Raw genomic sequence first — 24,242 nt, 5'->3', positions numbered from 1 at the left:
CTGATGTCTTCATTTTGTCGATCAAACACTTATGCTTGTTTTTCTTTTTGTAGGTTGCAATGAAGACGTTGTATGCTCCCGGTCTTTCTCTCTCTGCTACAAAATCGTTAAACCAATTGATGATAAATCATTAAACTAGATGAAGATAGGGATACTGCTCTGCATCTCTCTTATACCCAAACTTCTAGAGTCCACATTTGTTATCGAATTTACAACTTTGATTTTGTTAAGTTGAAAAAACTGTTGATCTTGAGTTTAATGTTATTATTTACTCATATTCTATTACATTCTAATCAGATTAGGTTACATCTAAAACTCGTTTGAGTTGCCTACCAAATGTTCAATGAAATTCCTTTTAAATTTTGTGAAGCATGAAAGCCTAATCTTAATCAAGGTAGAGTCTGTCACAACCAGTTTTTGTTCCACAAGACCTGTCTTTACTTTTTCTTTTCATTCGTGTTCCCCTCACAGAGATCCAATGAGTCATTTCAATGGATCATAAATATCTAAAGAGACTTCAATACCCTGGTTTTTGTAGTTTGTGTTGATTATCATATACATAACTTCATAAACTTCAAGTATAATGAAGTAGCAAGAGAGATAATAGTTTTAAAATGGAAATTTTATGTACTTTTTTTTTGTCAAATATTACTTTATTAGTTCACTAATTATTCGATTTATTTCTTTTTCAACTTTTCAATGATCCTTTGATTGCAGGTGTCTTTTATACACAAAGTGAAAACTATAAGAATTGCTCATTTATTTCAACTTTGTGATGTTACTGCTAGGTAGAGGTGCATAATGCGTTCACAATAATGGATGCTGGAAAAGCCATTCCATATCCTTCACCTACATTATCCAATACATTTTCTTTTCAAGATCCAAGATTATTGAGTGGCTAAGTGGGATGCATATGTTAAAAAGGATCTCTTATTTATTTATTTACTTATTTATTTTTAATGTATTTATAGGTTTATTTGTGGTTTATACACAGGTTTAGGACTAAGCCTTTTTGAAACCAATAGATTTTGTAGACCAAATTTACTAAGAGGTTCGAATAAGCTTGTCTTCAAGTATAAATGTTGCTTATCTTCAATCTTTGGTAGACTATACGGTCATTTTCATTTCTAAAATGATGTATGTGTGAAGTAAGTATAAAAAAAGTGACTTTCTTGTTTGCAGCCGTCTAAAGTTAAGGTAAACAACCATTTTACCCTTATTTTTTGAGGGAGTTTTATTTTCATTTTCTATAATAATATTTGAACTTTTGCAATATATTGGTAACTTATTATGGTTTCTAATGTCATTTTTAAAGAGTTAGACTCTTTGTATATTGGTTTTTAATGTAATTTTTGCAATATATTGGTTGCTTATAATATTATGGTTTCTGGTCTTGATGTCAAGATCAAGAAAAAGTGTTTGATCAACTTGAAAGGTGATGTTGCATCCACTATGGTGACTATATGATTTGGAAAATGTATTATGTGCATCTTTATTTGGTGACATCCCCACATTACAAGGTGTTTAAAAAAGACAGAAGAATTATAAAAAAGAAGGCAAGACACCTAGCAAGCTTGGAAGGACATTTACTAGGAGCATCAATACAATTCAGAAGGGTCATTTTTTTTAAAATTTAAATTAAAACTTCCATTTATATTAGTATTAAAACTTAGTATATTTATATAACCATTTATTATTAGATGCATCTAGATCATAACACAAACATATTACTTTCACTTCACATTGCAATCTTTTTATTAATTAGATGTATTTGTGATGGAAAAAATAAAGATTACAATATGGAATACTAGGTGTAAAAATAGATTTGGTGTAAAAATAGAGGAAAAGGGCCGTATAATCTTTTTCGGGATAAGTTATAAAGAATGGGGTTATTGTAGGTGGTTTGATGGGGGTCTATTCTCAAACACAAAGACAACAAAAGGAGAATAGGGTTAAGTGATATGGTAATATGATCTTTCGATTAGCAAAATAGATAGAAGTCAAAGTCAAAATGATGAATGGTTTTACCCAGTGAAAATAAAAATTAAAAATTGAAGTCTTTTGAAGCTGTCAAATTAACTTTTATGATAAAAACATATATAAACTAAATTTTATTATAATATTTATTTGAAAACGTCTTTTTTTTAATTTTTTTTAATGTATATTATTTAAAATAGGAATTAAATAGTAAATGATGATTAAGAAACTTTTGTATTTTTGGGAAACTAACTACTATACATGTTTTTAGAATAATATAAAATCGTTTTTGATGATTATGTAAATAATTAAATTCATTTATAAAAAAAAAAAAAAAAATATGCCGACCATATATTTCACATAAAAATGAAATTTCATAGCGGCTTCATTAAGAAATATATATTTTGATTTATTTCACCATTTAATAACCACAAATTAAACTTAAAGCCCAAAAACAATATGGAAAACTTCTAAATTGAAAGTTTAATGCCAGAGTAAATCCTGTAAAAGAAAATTTCAATGCACCATATAGTCTATTTAAACCCGAGTTTATTCATGATCAATGTGATGCGAATTTTTACTCATCCAGTGGTTTGGTAATGCTATATTTCATTTATTTTTTCCAAGTTTCAAAGGCCTTAAAATGGAAAAGACGGAAACCATTAAATACATTTAAAAGGAAACTATAATTTGAATCCATACCAATTGAGTAAAATTAAAAACAATTGTATCTCTAACAAATTTGTTAATAGCAAATAGCAATCCCATTAAATCAGGACATGAATCGCAAGATATTTCATAATTTTCACAAAGTCTCACAAATACTTTGTAGAAATGGAAGAACAATAGATCAAGATTTCCATGACTTTTCATTGTTAAACAGAATTTAAATCTTATTAATTTAATAAAAAAAGTTTAATCTTTTATCCGTGGTTTTCACGGTTGTAACCTAGTATATATATATATATATATATATATATATATATATATATATATATATAGTAGCCGTTACCCATGCACAGCAGCGGGGACAAATAGCTTCTTTCAACGATATTTTTTTTAAAGAAAAATATTATGTTCCAAAAGAAAGTTCATGTCGTGGGTGAGAGGAAGGGCGGTAGTCATGATAGTGGTTAGTTGAAGGCGGAAGGAGGCAGAGCGGCTGTGGTGGTGGTGGTTATACTGTCTTGGTTACTGGTTAGGGTTCTTCCAGAGAGTGTGCGTATATTTCTTACTTTGAAGGGATTACGAAGATAGATATTATGAGATGGCTTGTTACCAATGTGAGAGAAGAAATCCTCTATAAATTGTTGACATTGACCGCTTTAAATGGCTGAAGTGTTGAGATTGGCGGGTTCAATTTGCAAATGAATTCTTATATTAATTTGATACCAGATTTTTAGGGGATAAAGGATAGGATTAAAGTTTTAATATTATTATATTATAAATGAGTTGTAATTCAAGCTTAATAGTTTGGACGTTTTAAAAAAATAATATTATTATATTCAATCTATTTATAAAAATAATTAGATTTATTTTATAAGTAGTAAAGATATAACCGAGGATAAACAAATGAGATCGTATGAAAAACAGAACCAAGAAAATAAATAAATAAATGTTGTGGGGTTTATGTACAGATTGAACTGGGGATTTGGTACATTCACTGACAACAATCTTCTCACGCCAAAATCTTGTATTTTGTCCTCACACACTTCAACCTTGATTTTTTTATTTTTAATGTTTTAGTGCGTTTTAACTTTTAACATCTTAATCCATTTTCCTATCACTTTGTCTATAAACCAAACGTTTGACTAAAATATATGATTTAAGAAATATTTAATTGTTGATATATGAATTTAAAATATCTTTAAATAATAAAAGAGACACACGATATAAATCAAGTATTTTAGTTCCTCTTTTTTGATTCCATGGTGTCATGTTTGTCTTTTTAATAAAATAAGAGAACACCTTTGGCACTTGGCAATGACAATGTGGGGATTTTCCATTTAGTTCCTCTTTTTTGGGAGCTAATTCTTGACATATTAGTTCACCGATCCTAAATGAATACTGTGATTTGCCTCTTATGTGATGAGGTGTAAGAAAGTAACATTTTGAGATTCTGTTATAAATAAAAAAAAATATAAAAAATCCGATCATTTTTTAGACACTGTTAATAAAGTATCAACACATAAGTCACGGCTCCAATTATGTTACTTTATAAATTAAAAGTTGTTTTCGAATAATCTTTTGTTTACAACGAATAGCTATAAATAATAGCTCAACAAATTTAAAGTTCAAACTTCAAACAGTATATTCAAAACATTCAAAACGACAATCCTTACAACATCCTTTAGACTAAAAAACAATCTAAACTCCAATCTCACCGTTTTATTACTTCAAAGTCTTAAATATTATTGGAATGTGTACTTTATTGAACAATACATGAAAAATAACTTTACCCTATTCCCATAACAATGAGATAATATAAGCAATGAAGTTGATTCAAAGATAGAAATTACATAATAGCAATGAACATGCGTCCTCATATTCAAAACAACATAAGCAGTAGTATACTTGTTCTTGATCAGGAAACAAAAAACAGGTTCTTGATTGTCAAACATAAACAAACAAACAAATTTAGTTAAAACCAAGTACATAATTCTATCCCCCCCCCCCACCCACCACCACCATCCAAACAAAAGATTTTAGAAGTAAATTAAATTTTCCTGCACTAACATTAATTAAACAACAAGATGATCTATAGTTTTACTTGTTCTACATAAGAGGGCTATCTATGAGTCCATGCCAAGCTGTTGAACTAATCCCATTCCATCCTCCAATTTGTGATCTCCCTGATTCAACATCATGAGCCATGTTCCCTTGATCTCCACCACCACCACCACCACCTATCTGCCATGGAAATCCCCATAATACCCCTCCTCCTCCTCCTCCTGGTCTACTCTCTCCAAACTCAGATGATTTCATCATATTGCATGCTTCTTGCTTCACTGTTGTCATTGTAACTGCGGTTGTTGCACTACAAGTGCTACCATTGTTCATCATGTGTTGTTGATGATCATGGAACATCGGATTCATGATTTCTTGATCTTGATCATGGCTTCTATTACCATTGTTTAAACCCATGATCAAGTTTCCCACACTACCCATCTCTCCATTTCCAAGATTACCCCCACTATACAACACATTATGAAATCCATTCGAGGTGTGCATGTTCTCAAGAAACCCTCCCCTAATCGCATCAAGAAAACCCAAGTTGTGGTTTGAAGTGGGATCGTTTTGGTCAAACTGGTCAAATCCCAGGTGGGTATTTGCTTGACCCTGGAGTCTAGCAAAAGCAAGGGAGAGATCGGTTGAGTCATAAGGTAAATGGCCTAAACCACTAGAAAGCAAATGATTGTTTGAATTAGATGATGTGATGATGTTGAGTGGATGTTGATGATGTTGTTGGATGTTGAGATGATGATCTTGGGGCCTTCTGATCTTTGAAAGCGCAGAAGCTGATGATGAAATGGGTGAGGTGGCTGATGATGATGACGATGATGATCTTTTGTTCTTCCTACATCCACCACCAACAGGAACGTTTCTTAGGGTTCCGCCTTTGGTCCAGTACCTCCGGCAGGATTTGCAAAAGTATCGCGGCTGAGTGAGGCTGTAGTTGTTGTAGTAGCAGAATTTGGTGTTGCCGGAATCACATCTTGGGCATTTCAGAGCGTCCTCCGGTGGCTTTGGTTTCTTATCTTGTTGTGCTTTTGTGCACACCAACATGCTGTCAAGCATATGCGAAGACATCTCCTATAACAACGAATTCAGAAAGAATCAGATCTTAAAGTACTTAATATATCAATTAATATCAATTAACAATTACAAAATCGAAGAATTAATCAAACAATTTTGAGTAGATGGATGATCAATGAGTCATAATCGATTATATATTAAGCTTGAGATAAAAAGAGACGAAGAAAATCTTCAATTAAGCAGAAATTAATCTAGCAAAAACCTAAAGCAACACCTAATCCCCATTCCATGTTCTTTTCAGAATCTAGAACGAAGATCAAATATTACAACGCTGATTAAGAAACCAAGTATAGAACATCATGTAATAAACTTAGAAACTGCGTATTTATCTCAACATTCTACACAGTTAACTATTCGATGGCTACATCAAATTAAAGAGCAAAATCGAATCCATCTGAAACTTAACTGCGAAAGTAACATGCAAATTCCAATACTCCTTCACTTATTTTTAAACATTATCATGAAAGTTCTGAAATTTGAAGAAGAATCAAGCAGTATGTATGTAATGGTGTACCTGTTGCTGATAATGGTGGTGTACTCCTGAAACATCCATTTCTACTTCCATGCACTATTACTGTGTGTCTCTCTGTGTGTGTTCTTGTCTGCTTGTGTGTGAGAGAGAGAGAGAGATCAAAAAGAGAGAAGATTGAAGGAATTGATCTTAGAGTTCGAAAATTGTAGATATATATATAGAGAGAGGGGATGTAAGCTTCATGCAAGGGAAATAAGGTTAAGACTAACAAACCCCTGTGTATATATACACATACATGTACTTAAAGTCTTACACACCATGAATTATGAATGTATAATCTTATTTTATTTAACCGATGCATATTATTATATTTTAATAATTTTATAAAAACAAAATTCGGATACCCATTCAAGTAAAGATTTTTTTTTTTCAAATATAGATTTATATTCATCTAATATTATCATTAATTTTGGAGTATTCTTTTCATTTAGTTTTATTTAAATTAACTAAAATTAAAAGTTAATTTATTTGAGACGATAACATGAATGGAAATGAAAAGGACTTGAGATGTCGATTCCAATATCTTCCTGTTGACATGATGACTACAAGAGTTTAATTTCAAATCGTATTATAGGAAACATGTATATATGTTTTATGGAGATATAATACAATAAAATCGATTCAATTCATTTTGAAGTATATACATATATATATATGTCAAATATAGAAACTCGAGGCTAGTTGATCATTCAAGTTAGCTTTCAAGCTATATATGGTAGGGCCATGTATGACATAGGGACCGAAACTATATTGTGGTCCTTAAGTAGGTTTCTCCACACATACGCAAACTGTATGTATTCCATGACGTTCTTTTTGTCTTGTAATGGTTTTCATTTCGATGATGGATAACCATATGGATAGGTTTCGTGTTTTTTTAGCCATTCATTCATCTATGCAAACACACACATAGTTCATAAATATCTTGTTAATCGACATTCTTATGTGTTTTCTAGAAATCTATCTTTCAACCATAGGTTGAGGGTTAATTCTCGCTTGAGAAATTGAGACCAAAGACATAGTTTAGGAGTATAATGTTTGTGTGTGAGTTGTACTAAAAAATGTATAGATGTATAATTTTATTCAAAAGAAATTACATTGTTTTGATGTAATTAATTTGTACTATATTTTCTAAAATGGCTATCGAGTTTTGATTGTTAAAATAACTTAAGGTACGTACAATTGTTCGTTTCTCATCCATACCTCTTGCCTCCAACACCGTCACGCATCGTTGTCCTTCATTTATCGTCTTTTTTCTTTTTCATTTTTCTATAATTGGGCATATTCAATCTTGATAACTTTGACATAATAAAAATGTCGAATTCGTTTACATATATATATATATATATATATATATATATATATATATATATATATATATATATATATATATATATATATATATATATTAAATGAACAAGATGTATGCAAAGTTCTATGATAAATTAGTTAAGGAAGCATGTTATTTGTCACAAAATAAAGACAACTTTCAATTACACACACGTATTTTTTTTAAATGGAGTTCGATCATTGGTCATATGTTATTTTAATGTGTGTTGCTTAACATATAACGAAAGCATTTGGTCCATATAGCTAAATATCGACAGTATTTTTAATAAGATAAAACTGATATGCAATCTTTATAGAGGAAAAACATTCCATCTTTTTAGGCAACTTTAAAATTGAAAATATTATATATTTTTGGAAAAGCTCAGTATTATTCAATAAGATAATGTAAAAGGATGATGAATGTGAATGAAGGGTTTGAGACATTGACTATGCCTTTCTTTCATGTTACTTCAACATAATATTCTTTCACATTTCAATATCTTAGAAGAGAGAGTGTATGTGCATGGGACCCATAGAAAAATAAGAAAAAGAACAATTCAAGACTAGACTAGAAGGGACCTTCTTTTCTTTGCTTGCTTACCCATTGATGTAGACTTTGTTTGATAATGGAAACATCCCCACTCAACACTATCTTCATGTGTTTCTTAAAATAAACAAATTGAACGTTATCATCAATTTTATCATGAAATTAATTTCTTTCTTTTTTCTAATAATATTCTTCGTTTATAGTTAATGATAGATTTTTGTGAAAATTTAAGCACAACGTGATTTTATTAAGAATTTCTTTAAGTAAAAATTACATATAAAAGAAACGTACTTCTAATATACTGTCAAAAGCAATATTTAAGTGTTTATAAACAAACGCTATAGACACTTAGAACATACTTGACTTATTGGAATTAGAATCACTTGTTTGGTTAAAAATTTAGAGGGATTTCACATCTTAGATATAGTCCAAAACCTTCTTTATGGAATTTTAGAAATCCTTTCACATGTAAGGGATTTGGAAGTCCTTTTCATAAGGGATTCATAAAAAAATGATATGACAAGAATACCTTTGTTTTCGATAACTATGCCCCTCACCAATACATCTTCATAGTACTATCTACGTCCGACCATTGTTGTCACCACAATCACTGTCGTCATTCCAACTTAACAATGTTTTGTGATGTCGTTTCTACAATAATGAAATTTTGCGATGACTCCAAACTTATAAAAGGAGTTTAATGTTTTGGTTTCAAACAACCCTAAACAAATACATTTGGAGAGTGGATGTAATTTGGGTGGTTGCTTGAGAGATTAGTTTATGTGATTATAACAGTTTACCATATACTGGATATTTCTCTTTGAAGGTCCATGGTTTTTCTCTGATTTTTGGAAATTTCCATGTATACTCTTGTATCTAGTAATTTTCTATTATAGTTATTGGGAGGATTGTTTATGATCCTTGAAGTCATTTTCCAACAAGTGATATCAGAGCTCTAAGTTTGGAGGAGATCTTAGCGTTAGAGGTTCGCATTATGCTTTGTGGTTGCAACCTTGTCTGGTCTTCCACAACCAAAAACGGATCTCTATTAGTCATATTGGAAGACGTCTCGGTACTTTGGAGGTTCGTCTTTTGTTATGTGGTTGCAATGTGGTTTGATCTTCCATATCAAAAATGAGGATTTGGTTAACTATTTTGTGTACGATAGAACTATATACGAGTCAGTAGTACGTAGCGTCCAGGGAATTTTTTGGCAAGGAAAAACTTGATGCTAAAGTGTGCTCGTAGTGACCTACCTCTCTTTCCTGGGAATCCTTTGTTTGGTGTAATACTTATAGGTTTGGTTCATATTTACTGTTTGCGATATAGAAACAATGTCAAAATAAAATCGTATGAGGTTCATTGTAGAGAAATATGAGGGTAGAATCAACTTAGGTTTGTGGCAAGTTAAGTAATGGATGTGTTGATTCAACCTGGTTTACACAATGCATTCAATGGGAAATTAACTATAACACCTGTGTTCTAGATTGATTTAGCTTACTTGTAACAAGGACAGAAGATGGAGTTTTGGAGGAAACTTTGTGCCGACCTGGTCAAGGAAGGCCACGATGTGGCAATAATTATTTGATTGTGTGATTTTTGGACTGTCACAGCGTGGCCAAGGAAGGTTATGGCGTGGAAGCTATTTAGGTCCAAGCCCATGACTCTTTTAGGGTTTCTTTTGTACATAAACCCCTCTAAGTCATTTTTAAGGTTCCTTATCAGCCTCCATCACCCTCAAGTTTTAGAAACCCTTAACACTAATTCCTCCTTTTGTGCGGTGAGTTCATTTTGGTGACTTTGGTTACTTGTGAAGAAAGAAAAGGCATTGGAAAGGATTGTGGTGCTTCTTGGCTGAAGTAAAGATCTCTTTTGGGCATATCTGGACATTTGTAAGTGTCCAATTTCCTTGCTTTATGGATTTTGGTGGTTAGATCTTGAATGTTATCCCATGTTCCTCATATTTGAGCAAGTTTGGAGGGAAGGAACTCATAAAGTTGGCAACTTTATGACTCTACTAAGTCCCAAGAGTATCATATTCTGAGGATCTAGTCTGTGGTAGAAGTCCTTGTTATTTGCTTAAGTTTTGAACTCTACTAAGTTCTATGAGCATCATATTTAGAACTAATTGTTTTTTTTTACCTAAAATGGATCTTAGACATGTATTGGACATACATGTCTATAAAGCTTCCATCTTTTTGATAGATCTAGTATTTGAAACCCTTCTGGAGTGGTTGGATTAAGGACTTTTTTGGATTAAGGGCTTAATGGTTAAGACATTATGGATTTTAGCTTTATTTAGACCTAGGGTTTGAGATCTTTATGATAGATCTTGATCTAACTTTATCCATTTAGAACATAGTAGGGACCAGATGTGAGCTTAAGACTCCTTAGAATCTAAGAAAACAAATTAATCCACTAAGCTGTTGGAAACCTAGTGCCCACAACATGGCCATAGGTCGCCACAGCGTGGCGAATAGGAATTTCCAATATGTTTTTTTGGGTGAAGACCACGACGTGGCCAAGGAAGGCCATGACATGGCAATTGGCTAAAGTCAACTCTAGTTATTGACTTTAATGGTTGACTTTTAGCATATGTTGACTTTTGGTTAATCTCGATTTTTTGAAGGTAGACTTTGGGTTTGCCTTGTGTGGATTATTAAGAGATGTTTAGCACCCATCTTTTAGCAGTGAGAGCTATTGGTTGTGGTTAGCACGACATTGTGTGAGGTTTTAGTCAGCATTGTGATTCAAGTGAGTCTCCTCAATATACTTAGGGGTCAAAGGCATCGATGTCGGTTTATTGGGTTATATTATATACGAAGACCATGGGGTGGCCCCTAGGAATTCTATAAAAGACCCAAAGGCATCTCCGACAGCATGAGGGCACCTTCAAGAGCTTTTAGGAGTTTTGAGACGGAAGAGGCTTTATACAAAGTCCCCGAAATGTGAGTTTTATTTACGAGATAACCAAGTCTTAGGACACCTCGTTAACCAAAACGACATTTTGGTAGAATCGGCCAAGATCGAGGCAGTCATGCAGTGGGAGGTCTCGAAGTCTCCTTTAGAGATCATGAGTTTCTTGGGTTTAGCAGAGTATTATCGGAGGTTTATTCAGGATTTCTCCAAGGTAGTTGTACCTCTCACTTATATGACGAGGAAGGACATGGATTTCTATTGGGGGCCTGAGCAGCAGGTTGCATTCGAGACCTTGAGACATAACTTATGTGAGGCCCCGATTTTGACCCTCCTGGAGGGTGTGGGGGATTTTGTGGTTTATTGTGATGCTTCTATCACCGGTTTGGGGGTGATACTTATGCATCGAGGGAGGGTTATTGTGTATTCTTCTAAGAAGCTGAAGCCGCATGAGGTTCGGTATTTGACGCATGATCTAGAGTTGGGGCAGTGATGTTTACCTTCAAGTTTTGACAAAACTATCTATATGAGGTTCGGTGTACCATCTACAATGATCACAAGAGTTTGAGATATCTCATGCATCATTCGAATCTTAATATGAGACAACATTGATGGCTTGACATGGTCAAAGATTATGACTACTAGATTTTTCATCACCTGGGGAAAGCGAATGTGATCGTTGATGCTTTGAGACACAAGTTGGACAGTTCTTCTATTAGGAGAGTATGTATGAGGATTTTTATCGATTCGCCGCTTTTGGACTTGATCAGAAAGGCTCAGGCCAAGGGAGTCAAGAAGAAAAATTGGAAGCAAGAGAGAATCAGGGGGTGAGATTGCCAGTTTTTTTACCGATAGCCATGGATTGTTAACTCGGTGCGGTTGGGTTTGGGTATCAGGTTTTAACGACCTATAAAATGACTCGCATTAGGTGTCCACTCTCACCCACCACTCCCTTGTATGGTGGATTTTCGTTAGCCGAACGGGTTTGAATGGACTTAACCTTATTAAAAGTATAATGATATAAAGTACTAGAACATTTTTTGAAAATCTTACACTACTTACTTTAGGAAAATGTGACATTGTTTGCTAATCCATGAAAACACACATCAATCTTTATGAGTCGTTAGTGAAGCATGTGTGATTAACCGACACACTAATTTAGGACTATAAACTTATTATGATGGCATAACTCACAAATTATCATTAATTGATGGAGCGTGTGTGGTTTACCAGAACATCAAATTTGAGATAATAAAAGACTTCGAGGTTATCAAGAGAGTTTGTATGGTTATCCACATCTTATTTGTGATCACTAGCATCCCAATCACAAATCGAAGAGCATAATCTGAGATTAACTCATCATTGATTGTTCAATGATCTCAATAGATCTTGGATTTTCGTTTGATTAAAATTGGTAAAGTGCTTTACCTACCCAAAATAGATCTGTGATGTGATTACGACATTCCTCTTCATGTTATGAATCGTATTTATGGATCCTAGCCTTAATTTAAAATTAGGTTCATAAGGATAAAATCGACTTAATTAAACTTTCTCCTTTAAGTTAAGTGGAATCGCCTCCCACCTCCTCACTTACCTTCTAAATTTTAACATCTCTTTGCTCTCCCTTGAGAATGGATCATTTATTATGGGATCTTTGTAACATCCCAAAAAATATAGTCCAAAATTTTTGTTTTAAATCATTTAAGAAAAACCCATAATTAAAAAAAACAACATAATAAAACCACAAATCGTGTATCTCAAACATCATATCAAAATACGGTATCAAAACCATGTATTAAAATATCATAGTCTAAAATATCCCTGGCTGAAAACTGTGGTGTGTGGCATGTAGTCATCCTGAGCTCTTCCCCTTGCTACCGGAAATACCTGAAACCAAAACTAAAAACTGCAAGCATGAAGCTTAGTGAGTCTCCCTAAACAACCACATACCATACAAATAACCACATAATATCATACATTGGGCATTGCCTACTATATCGGGCCCCACCCAGCATCGGACGAATTCGACATCGGGCCCCGCCCTACATTGGTCCAAAGTCTGGTATACATATAACATAGCAACATGCATATAACACATAAACATATAACATATAAACATACAAACCCTCCTCGGGCTTGCAATGGCATCAGACCGAAGTCCAGAACACATAACACATAACATATAAGCTAAACATTCCTCAGGCTTGCCCCAACATCGAACCAAAGTCCTGAACACATGAATAAACACATGCACGAATCACGAAGACATCAAGCATACAAACATTCCTCAGGCTTGAACCGGCATCGGACCGAAGTCTGGAAACATATATTCTACCTCAAGTTGTTTATAACTACGTTCCTAGTTGTAAATCAGCAAAGGAAATATGGAATACTCTCAAAGAGAAGTTTCAAGGGAGTGAAAAGACGAAAATCAATTCGGTAAAGCATTGTTTGGTTGGATTGAAAGAATTCAAACAAAAGGAAGGTGAATCAATTGAACTTTATTATGATCACTTGAATGAACTCATCTACAAATGCAATCGTAATGGGATAACAAGGTCAACCATGGAGTTTAATCTCACCCTTATTATATGACTAAGAAAAGAATGGCGAAATGTTAGTCTAATGGTGAAAACTCAACAAAGCTTTGATACCTCAACTCTGAATGACTGGAGCCAGAAATTCTTGAAATGGATGAAGAATCGAAGATAAGCTTACGAGGTCCACTTGCTTTAGTTTCGAAAATATCTGAGAAAGAAGTTGTTGAAAAAGAGAGTTATGATGATGAAGGCTTAATTGTTAACTCATATGACGTAGCCATTGTTTTCTACTCAAACAACAAAGTGAAGAAATTTTATAAAAAGCCATTTGGTTTGAAAGTAAAGACTGGAGAAGCAAAAGTGAGTTTTTCTAGAAAAGTGAATGAGGGGAAGAAGTTTGAAAAGAAAGAATTAAAGAATGCAGATTCAAAGGTTGAAAAGAAGCTCAAAGGAGATTCTAGTGTCGATTGTCACTATTGTCATGGGGCAAATCACATGGCGAGTGATTGTATGCTTCGAAAGAAAGAAGAGACGATGAGTAAGATCAAAGACAAAGCGTACTATGTCGAACTATTCTTCGTCAAGCACCATGGACCTGGTATGCAACTCTGGCTAACTTTTTGAAATTTTCGAAATTTAAACAAGGATCAGTTGATCCCACTCTTTTTCGAAAGAAAGTTGGGAATCATCTAATGCTTGTTCAAATTTATGTGATGATATCATTTTTGGCTCTACTGACCCTGGCTCGTCTAATGAATTTGAAAAATTGATGAAAAGTGAATTCGAAATGAGTATGATGGGCAAAATCAACAACTTCTTGGGTTTAAACATTCGTCAGAGCACGACAGTTATTTTCATAAATCAAGAGAAGTATACACGTAATATTCTTGAGAAATTTGGAATGACGAATAACATAAAGCTTAGAGTACCAATGGCAGTTGGAACGAAGCTGAGTCCTTTGTTAAATAAACCTACCGTGGACATAACTTTGTACCGAAGCATGATAGGTTCATTACTTTATCTTACGACTAGTCGACCTGATATCATGTTTTTTTTGTGTGCAATTGTGCCAGGTACCAATCAATCCAAAGAGAACCGCATCTCATTGCAGTCAATAATATTTTTCGATATCTAAAAGGAACCATTTCGTTATGATTATGGTATCCTTCGAAAACAAGATTCTTTATTCAAGCATTCCCAGATGCCGACTTGGGGGTTGCAATTTAGATCGCAAAAGCACAAGTGGTGGATTCCAGTTACTTTTTGGGAAGCTTGTGAGCTGGCAATCGAAGAAACAAACATGTGTTTTTATTTTGACTAAAGAAGCAGAATACGTGGTTGCTGCAGCATGCACTTCTCAAATCATTTGAATCCAAAGTCAACTGCGTGATTATGCAATCAATATGAAGAAGATTCCGTTATATTGCGATTCACAAAGTTCCATACGCAGTTTCCACAATCATGTGAAACATTTAAAAACAAAGCATATTGCACTTCGTTATCATTTCATTAAGAATCATGATGAGGATGAAAACATTGAAGTTCATTTTGTAAAAACCACTGATTAGCTTGCTGATATTTTCACAAAGCCTTTCGATGAAAAATAATTCGTGAGAATTATGGCAGGTCTAGGAATGATCGAAGGAAATTCAGTTCCTGGATCAAGTTCGAAAGATTGATAAGGAAAACATGGAGTACAGTTGTCGAACTCAGCACTTAGTGTTCATAGTCAAAGCTTCGATGTGCTTCGCTTTCGACATGATGTTTCTCGTTTTAATCAAATCTTCGTTATTTTATTCTTGCATATTTTTACATTCAAAAATACCAAAAAGATTTTCATTATTTTTGTTCTTTTTCCAAATTTTCGATAGGTAGGTATTTCCTTTTCATCATCAAAAATCAAAAACAACAAAAATATTTTCATTTTTGTCTTTACTTTTCAAATATCAAAAATACCAAAAAGATTTTTCATTATTTTTGTTATTTTCATTCAAAAACTTTAAAATTCAAAAATATTTTTTTTGTTTAGTCTTTTCAAATGCTCGAATTAGCGAAGGTTTGTAGAGGTTCAAGCTGGCTGCTTAAGGGACATGTATATTCTCAACATTTTGTCCTAGTTAGGATGTCCCTAGAAGCATGCTGTTGTATGTCGACCTAATCCTCCAAGACTCAATGGGTTTCGAAGCCTTATTGAATTTTTCACTCTGAAAATTCTTCCCAACGAGGTTATATTCCCATCAGTCGATTAGCTACCATACTCTACTCAAATAAGTTTAGAGTTATCCGTTTGGTCCATATATCGTAGTGGTACATTCGAATCTCTATACTAACCTTTTTCATCCTAAAGTTATTACACACTCACACACTATGACATATGTCCAAAAGATTTCTGATATAAACCAATCAGGATCTAGACGTATCAAAACTTTGTGTTTATAATCTAACATCATGAGACCATGATGAAAGTGAAACCCTAAGTGTCGAACCAATTTAAGGAATTGACGGGGAAGTTTGTTCCAGACTTAATGAAACATTTGTTTCAGTACCTATTTTTAATACTCAAAATCATATTCTTTTCTTTGTAGTAATCTTGATCAAATGTTCAAAACCCACGACATTTGTTACCCAACGGGATTTAGGACTACTTTTGGTTTTAAGAATATGTTTTCTGTCTGAGTATCCTTCTTAATCTTCGTTACTTGATAAATTTTCCAAAGCTTAATTATCGCTGACTACAATGGTCACACAGGTAATTTCGTTTACATATTGTCACTCATATGTCTTGTAGTGCATTGTAAAAAAAAATTTAGCCACCTTCGAAGCCATGTAAAAAGAAGCCCTTCGATACTTATTAACAAGTATTTGATTTTAATTCACGGGAAACCACGCAAGCTGTTGATCATCTCTCTTGATGATTAGTGAAGCAATCTTTTTCTGGGATTTATCTGTTTTTATGTTGAAATTATATTTTCGGCTTAGGATATTTGGGCCGAGAACTCCTAATCACAAGCCCTACAATTGTTTTGTTTAGCTATTATATTAAACTCGGGCTTGTAAGAGAATACTAAAACTTGATTCTTAGTGTGTTCGCGTTCTTCAGGTTTGACATATGAAAGACAGGGTGTACATTGTTGAGCTCTGGTGGTAATTGTAGCTTGTAAGCCATTGGACCAATCCTAGCAAGGATTTTGAATGGTCCGATGTATCTGGGCTTCAGCTTTCCACGCTTCCCAAAGTGTATCATCCTTTTCCAAGGAGATACTTTTACCAGTACGTGATCACTCACTTGAAATTCCAGAGACTTCCGTCTTTGATCCGCGTAGCTCTTTTGTCTTTCCATGGACACTTTTAGTCATTCCCTAATCTGGACGATCTTCTCAGTTGTTTCTATGATGATTTCAGGACCAGTTAGAGTGCTGTTGGGAACCAACCCCTTCTCTAATTATGTGTCTCCCACCTCCGTCCAACGGAGAGGTGGTCTGCATTTTCGTCTATATAGGGCCTTGAAGGGAGCGACCTTGATGCTTGTGTGATAGCCATTGTTGTACGAGAATTCAATCAGTGGCAAATGGATATCCCATGCCTTGACAAAGTCTATCACACAGGCCCTTAGCATATCTTCTAAGGTTTGAATGGTCATCTCACTCTGTCCATCTGTTTGGGGATGGTAGGCAGTGCTCATATCGAGCTGAGTTCCCAATGACCTCTGAAGTGACTGCCAAAACCGAGGTAAATCTACTATCTATTTCAGAGATAATAGATATTCGCACACCATGTAATCTCATAATCTCCTTTATGTAAGTCCGGGTGAGCTTTTCCATCTTATCAGTTTCCTTTATTGGCAGGAAGTGGGCGAATTTGGTCAATTGGTCCACGATTAACTAAATGGTGTCAAGTCCGCCCGTTGTCTTGTGCAACTTGGTTACAAAATACATTGTTATGCTTTCCCACTTCTACTCGGGTATTTCTGGTTGTTGCAGTGGACCTGAGGGCTTCTGATACCCTAACTTGACTTTGGCGCAAGTTAGACACTTGCTCATGTAGGTAGCAATTTTAGCTTTCATATTTGGCCACCAATAATGTTGTTTGAGATCCAAATACATTTTGTCGGAACACGGATGAATGGAGTACTTCGTTTTGTGGGCTTCATTCATGACCACGCCTCTGAACCCTCCGAACATTGGCATCCAGATCCGGTCCATGAGGTAATAGGCTCCATCATCCTTGACTGTGAAGTTCTTATCCATCCCACGCAAGGCTTCGTTCGCAATTTTTCCGGTCTCAACGCTTCCAGTTGAGCCTCCTTGATTTATGAAGACAAATGGTAATGGATGGTTATTGTTAGCATTCTCACTCGGTGACCCAAGTATTCCTTTCTGATCAAAGCATCTGCCACTACATTGGCTTTTCCTGTATGGTAACAGATCTCGCACTCGTAATCGTTCAACAAATCCACCCATCGCCACTGCCTCATATTTAGTACCTTCTGGTTTAGAATGTGCTAGAGGATTATGTGATTTGTATAGATGTTATATTTTGTACCGTAGAAGTAGTGCCTCTAGATTTTTAGTGCGAATACAACTGCTCCCAGCTCTAGATCATGTGTGGTGTAGGTCACCTCGTGGTTCTTTAGTTGCCTTGATGCATAGGCTATAACCTTCCCATGCTGCATAAGCTCACATCCTAAACCTTGGTTGGAAGCATCACAATACACCATGAAGTCTTTTGTTCCTTCTAGAAGGGGAAAAATCGGAGCACTACAGAGATCTTGTTTCAAAGTTTGAAAGGCAGTCTCATGTTTCTTCTCCCATATGAAAGGTACACCCTTTTAAGTTAAAGCGGTGAGGGGCTTGGCGATCTTGGAGAAATTTTGTATAAACCTCCTGTAGTAACCAACGAGGCCTAAGAATTGCCTGATCTCCGTAGGGGTTATTGGAGTTGCCCAGCCTTCTATTGTTTTGATCTTGGAGGGATCCACATGTATTCCCTCTTCACCGACCACGTGACCTAGAAAATCCACTCTGCGGATCCAAAACTCATACTTGGAGAATTTCACGTATAGCTTCTCCGCCCTTAGTGTTTCCAAAACCCATCGCAGATGTTGGATGTGTTCTTCTTTACTTAGTGAATAATCGAGTATGTCATCAATGAAAACAATCATCAATCTATCAAGATACGGTTGGATGAATCAGTTCATCAGGTCCATAAATGATGCAGGCGCATTCGTTAGACCGGAGGGCATTACTACGCATTCATAGTGACCATAGCGGATTCAGAATGTAGTTTTGAGGATGTCTTCTTCTCGGACTCGTAGTTGGTGGTACCCATACCTTAAATCTATCTTCGAGAAGTAACTTGCTCCTTGAAACTAGTCAAATAGGTCATCTATCCGACGAAGAGGGTATCGATTCTTGACGGTGAGCTTGTTGAGCTCACGGTAATCGATACACATGTGAAACGAACCATACTTCTTTTTCACAAACAAGACTGAAGCTCCCCAAGGATAGAATCTTGGCCTTATAAACCCCTTGTCTAGTAATTCACTCAATTTACTTGAAAGCTCTTGCATTTCTACAGGGGCTAGTCTATATGGCGATTGGTGTGGCCCCAGGTATGAATTTGATTCGAAATTCGACTTGTCGTTAGGGAGGTATTCCCGGAAGATCTTTAGGTAACACGTTGGGAAAATCACGCACTTCCTTGATGTCCTTGATGCTCTTTTACTCTTTTTTTATCTACCACGTGGGCTAGGAAGGCATGGTTCTTTTTGTGGAAACACTTTTGTGCCTTGATACACGAGATGAGACGAAGGTTCATACCAGGTTTGTCACCATATATAACTAGGGTCTCATTGTTGGGTAGGTGAAGGCGAACGGCCTTCTTGTAGCACATAATATTAGCACAGTGAGGGATTAACCAATCCATGCCGCGATTACATCAAAACTCCTTATATTAACTGGAATTAAGTCAATTTGAAAAGAGTGGTTATTTAAAGTTAATGTTCATCCTATGAATACCTCATTGGTTGTTTATGTTTTTCTATTATCCATTTCCACTGTCAAAGTTTCGTTTAATTTTTAGGGATTTTGATTGAGTAGGTGTTTAAACTTATGACTCATAAAACTTTTTTCTGTCCGGCTATCAAACAAAATGCGTGCATAGATATTGTTAAGGAGAAACGTACCAGTGACCACTACGGGGTCCTTCATTGCCTCCTCATGTCCTATTGATAGGACTCTTCATGTTCCCCCTGTGTTCCTGTTGTTAACCTTTGGGCAGTTTCTTTTGTAGTGGCCCATTTCTCCACACGCATAACATGCTTGACTCATTGCAACATTGGCAGGCTGGTTGGTTTGTTGCGTTGGTGTTCTACAATATCAGGAAGTGTGCCCTTTCTTGTTGTAGTTTGTGCACTGTATTTCTTTGCGTTTCCATGGTGGTGGAAAGGACATTTATCACATTTTAGGAGAGAGCCTGCATATGGTTTTGTAGGTGCTGGTGCAGCTGGTACTGATGAAGCAGGAGAGGTAGCAGCATGAACCACCATAATTTACTGCTTTTTAGAGGGTGCCTGGGTTGGTTGTCCTTTCTTCCTGTTTCCAAACATTCTCTTGATCTCATTTCCCTTCTTCTATTCTATTGCGGGAGTCATCGTGCCCTTCTGTACCCCATGGTCAATAAGTTTTTGGGCAAGGCACTTGGCGTTGTCGAACGTTGTGGGGTTTGCAGCAATCACATTCCCTTGAATCTAGGGAGACAGTACCCAAATGAAACCTTCTACCTTCTTTCCTTCTTACGTGATCATTCCGGGACATAAGATTGCTAGGTCGCTAAATCTGTTGGTGTACGCTTTGATGCCGGAACCTTCCTTAGTAAGATTCCAAAGCTACTGCTCTAACTTCTGGACCTCACCTTTGGGGTAGTACTCATCGAGCATCAGAATCTTGAGGTCCTCCCAACTCATTGACTTTTCCACTAGGAGGGTCAGGGATTTGACATGACTATTCCACCATGTAAGGGCCCTATCCGTAAACGTGCAAGCAACAAACTTTACCTTGCTCTCTTTGGGGCAAGTGCATATTTTGAACACTGATTCAATTTTCTCGAACCACCGCGTTGTGTTGAATGGATTACATTTTTGCAGTTGGAAAAATCTATGTATGTGCATTCTTTTGGTTGACCTTGGTTGTCTCCCTGGTTGGAGCTGCCCATTCCATTCCCGTTTCCGCCTCCATTTTCACCATTGTTGCTGATATGTATGTGCAAGAGCAGCAGTGACTGCGACTATGACTGAAACCTAAAATATGGCCGAATCCATTTGTGTTGGAGATGGCGGTGGTGGTGGTACTGTTGCTGCTGTGGTGTTCTTACGTTTCGTGTACTTTTGGGGCGACATTTTACTGCCCCAGGTGGAAATTACGATAAGTTTTTTATTAGAGTTACGTTTTGAACACTATTGTAATGAAATATTGTTTCTATATATATGTCAAGCTAGTGGTTATTGAGTGTTACTTTGTACATGTAATTGTAATCCTATTATACCAAATAAAAATGAATAGATAAAACATAGTAGATAACAACGTCCATAAATAAAACACATATTTGTTTCATTAATAGTAGTGGTACATAATACAGTTCATCAAGATAAGAATCTGGCAGCATAACGACCCTCCAAGTAGTGTAATCACTTAAACGTAGGGTCGGTCCTACATACAAAATAAAAGAAAAGGGTAGTACTAACGCATACCTAATATCTAGTCTATCATAGCGGGGGATTAGGATAGATCCTACTCATGCCGAGTAGTCCCATGCGATGTCTAGGATGAAGTGGAAGCACCCTGCAGCTCATCTAGTCAATGCTCGACTGAAAGTACCCTTTCCTCAAGGGCAGCATGTCTCACCTAGTATTCCCTTGCTTCCGCTCACACGGTAGTAAGGTCCTAGACAAGTGGGTCCATAGGGTAGAAGTCCCTCTCGAGGTCCTGAGTTCATGCCACTGTGAGCTCCACTGCAGCTCTCATCTCTTCGACTCGGTTCGCTGTTGTCTGAGCCTAATCACCATCTGAGATCCGTCAGATAAAAATAGGAAGGGCTCAGTTGGCAAATCCTCCATATCGAAGATCATAAAATCCTCACTCCATCTCGAAAGGTGGACACTGCCTCTGGTGTTGGCTCCATCTCTCCAGATCATATGGCCAGGGGGCGTTAGACCATTGTTGTAACACCTAATTCCTAGTATGACTTTTTATTCAAGTAGTTTGTCTTTTTCTCTGGGACTTGATGAGTTGGAGGATCAACTCGTCGAGTAGGGTCGTGACCCGCGGACATTTTAAGTGACCTACTCGACATGTCGGGTGACTGACTCAGCGAGTAGATGTTGGGAGAGTGAAAACCTAAATATAAGGGTTTGCACCCTATATAAACACCTTAACTCAGCTTCCCTTGTCCCTAACACTCCCCTAAAGCTGCATATCGAAACCTTAGCCGTTTGTGTGTGTGTGTGTTAAGGTCATTTTGGTGTTCTTGGTTGATTTTTGGAGCTTGGAAGGTAGGAGGAAGCTTGGGATTTCAAGTTGGGACTTGTAGATCCAAAGATCTTACCCTATTTTTAGCTTCATCAGGGTAAATGCCTCTGTCTTGACTTATCTATCTGCTTATTCATCTTTGGAATTGGGATTTTTTTTTTTTGGCTTTCTAAGCCATTTTCGGATTATGAGGGGTTGAGTGAGGATTGACCTCAGATCTGGGCCCTAAGAGGGGTCTCATGGCATAAAGGTGCCAACTTTAGGGCCATGAGAGCCCCATGCACATTGTAGAGCACTTTCTATGGACTTTTAAGCTAAAATCCCCATGCATGTGCATCAATCTTGAAACTTTACGTATAAAATGAACATTAGGAGGCTAGATATATGGTTTTGGTGTGTTGGATCCCATTTCAGATCGACTGTATAGTTATGGTCAAGGTTGGACTCGATGAGTTGTTCTTGGAACTCGGTGAGTCATTGACCATTGAACACCAAATCCTTTCTGAGGATGGATCAGTTGTTAGGAACGAGGTCCCTTGGTTGTTTAGACACGAAAAAGGACCTAGACCTCATGGGACTCGACGAGTGGATTGAGTAGACTCGGCAAGTCCAAGGAAAATCTCCCAACCTTTGAAGATGGACTCGACGAGTTGTTCATACAACTTGGCAAGTCGTAGACTGGACAGGTTCATATGAGGGAGATGAACTCGACGAGTTCAAAAATGAACTCGACGAGTCATATAAATATGGTCCTATTGTTACTATCGTAGGAGAACCCTTCGAGTTCTTGCTAGACTAGACGAGATGAATCGGGGTTTGTATCGGGATAGAGGATCATGGACTCGACGAGTTGGTAGGCCAACTCGGCGAGTCAGGTCAACTGAATATTGACTTTGACCAATGCTGACTTTGACTAGACTTGGTTTGACCCTGGTTAGGGTTGTATGTTTTATTCATTGACTTAGAAGGGTTGTCGTGTAAGGAGTGAGGAGTCGAGGAGAGTCAATCTTCACGCAGAGGACAATTCAGACACTACGCGACATCAAGGTGAGTTACCTTCCAATAGGGGTGGGTCTACGGCCACAATGCCAGCCCACCAACAGGGGTATTCGGTAGATGATTGTCTTTGTGATAATTATCTTGGTATGGTTACATGTTTTGGTCATGAGATATTCCTGTGTGATATGCTATGTGTGTAGAAGGGATTGTTTGTCCCTGACATTGGTCTTTAGGATCGAAGGGTAGGGCAGTACCGAGTTATGCCTGACTGTATGATTATATCTTGTTACTGTATGCTAGTGCTAGGGGTGAAATAGTCCCCAGTTACCGGTTGAAAGAAACCGATGGCGTGTACCGGTTGAAAGATACCGATGATGGTTACCGGTTGAAAGATACCAATGGCAGATACCAGTTGTAAGATACCGATGATGTTTTATGGTATGTGGTATGATGGGGGAACTCACTAAGCTTCATGCTTACAGTTTTAGTTTTGGTTTCAGGTACCTTTTCGTCTAAGGGGAAGGAGCTAGTGGGGTTGCAACGCATCACACACATGGTTTCTGTGTCAGATTTTTCTGGGACTGTACTCTAATTTTCATTGTTCCTGGTGATATGGTTTTTAAGACATGACTTATGTTTATATAAATGATGTAATATTGAAAATGTTTTGGTAACATGTTCTATGATTTACATAATCTTAAAATGAAATTTTTGGGCCTCAAAATTTGGGATGTTACAATTGTATCCCCATCGATGCGCTGGTGCCCTATCCATGTAGGGAGGATTGATGACTTCAGACTTCAGACTCTGCGTCCGAATCCTCCTCCTCCTCGTCGAACTCCTCGTCGATCTCCTCCTCCACGACCTCTTCCGAATCCTCCTCTGGATCCTTCTCTATCCATCCCCCGTTCCCCTAGTTTCAAGGAAAATGATCTCCTGTGTGGGGAAAGTCTTCCATGGCATCTGTATGAGAATATATAAGCACGAGAAAATATATAAAATACCAAAATACCCCTATAGTATTTTATTTCTTTTAGTTTCGTTCTTAGACCCTTTTGATTTAA

At 36.4% G+C, this 24,242-nt stretch overlaps 1 protein-coding gene across 1 annotated transcript; it reads right to left on the bottom strand.

Moving 5' to 3' along the window:
• Window positions 1–4,680: 4,680 nt before the first annotated feature.
• LOC145002248 (dof zinc finger protein DOF2.1-like) lies at window positions 4,681–6,526 on the bottom strand. Its single transcript, XM_078961552.1, has 2 exons — window positions 6,308–6,526; window positions 4,681–5,790 (listed from the first exon to the last, which is right to left on the bottom strand). The coding sequence occupies exons 1-2, from the start codon at window positions 6,356–6,358 to the stop codon at window positions 4,753–4,755; spliced, it is 1,089 nt and encodes a 362-aa protein (XP_078817678.1). The 5' UTR covers window positions 6,359–6,526; the 3' UTR covers window positions 4,681–4,752.
• Window positions 6,527–24,242: the final 17,716 nt, after the last annotated feature.

This window comes from Lactuca saligna, chromosome 6 (assembly GCF_052625555.1).
Source record: "Lactuca saligna cultivar CGN05327 chromosome 6, ASM5262555v1, whole genome shotgun sequence".
In the NCBI taxonomy this organism is placed as follows: domain Eukaryota; kingdom Viridiplantae; phylum Streptophyta; class Magnoliopsida; order Asterales; family Asteraceae; genus Lactuca; species Lactuca saligna.
Note: the sequence above shows the minus strand (reverse complement) of the source record. Positions and strands in the feature narration are given on the sequence as shown.

What these genes read in the sequence shown, in the direction of transcription:
- LOC145002248 (XM_078961552.1), bottom strand. Translation starts at nt 6,358, where the DNA reads ATGGAAGTAGAAATGGATGTTTCAGGAGTACACCACCATTATCAGCAA. An exon ending in ACCACCATTATCAGCAACAG is followed by an intron (nt 5,791 to 6,307) that starts GTACACCATTAC and finishes TCGTTGTTATAG; the next exon opens with GAGATGTCTTCGCATATGCT.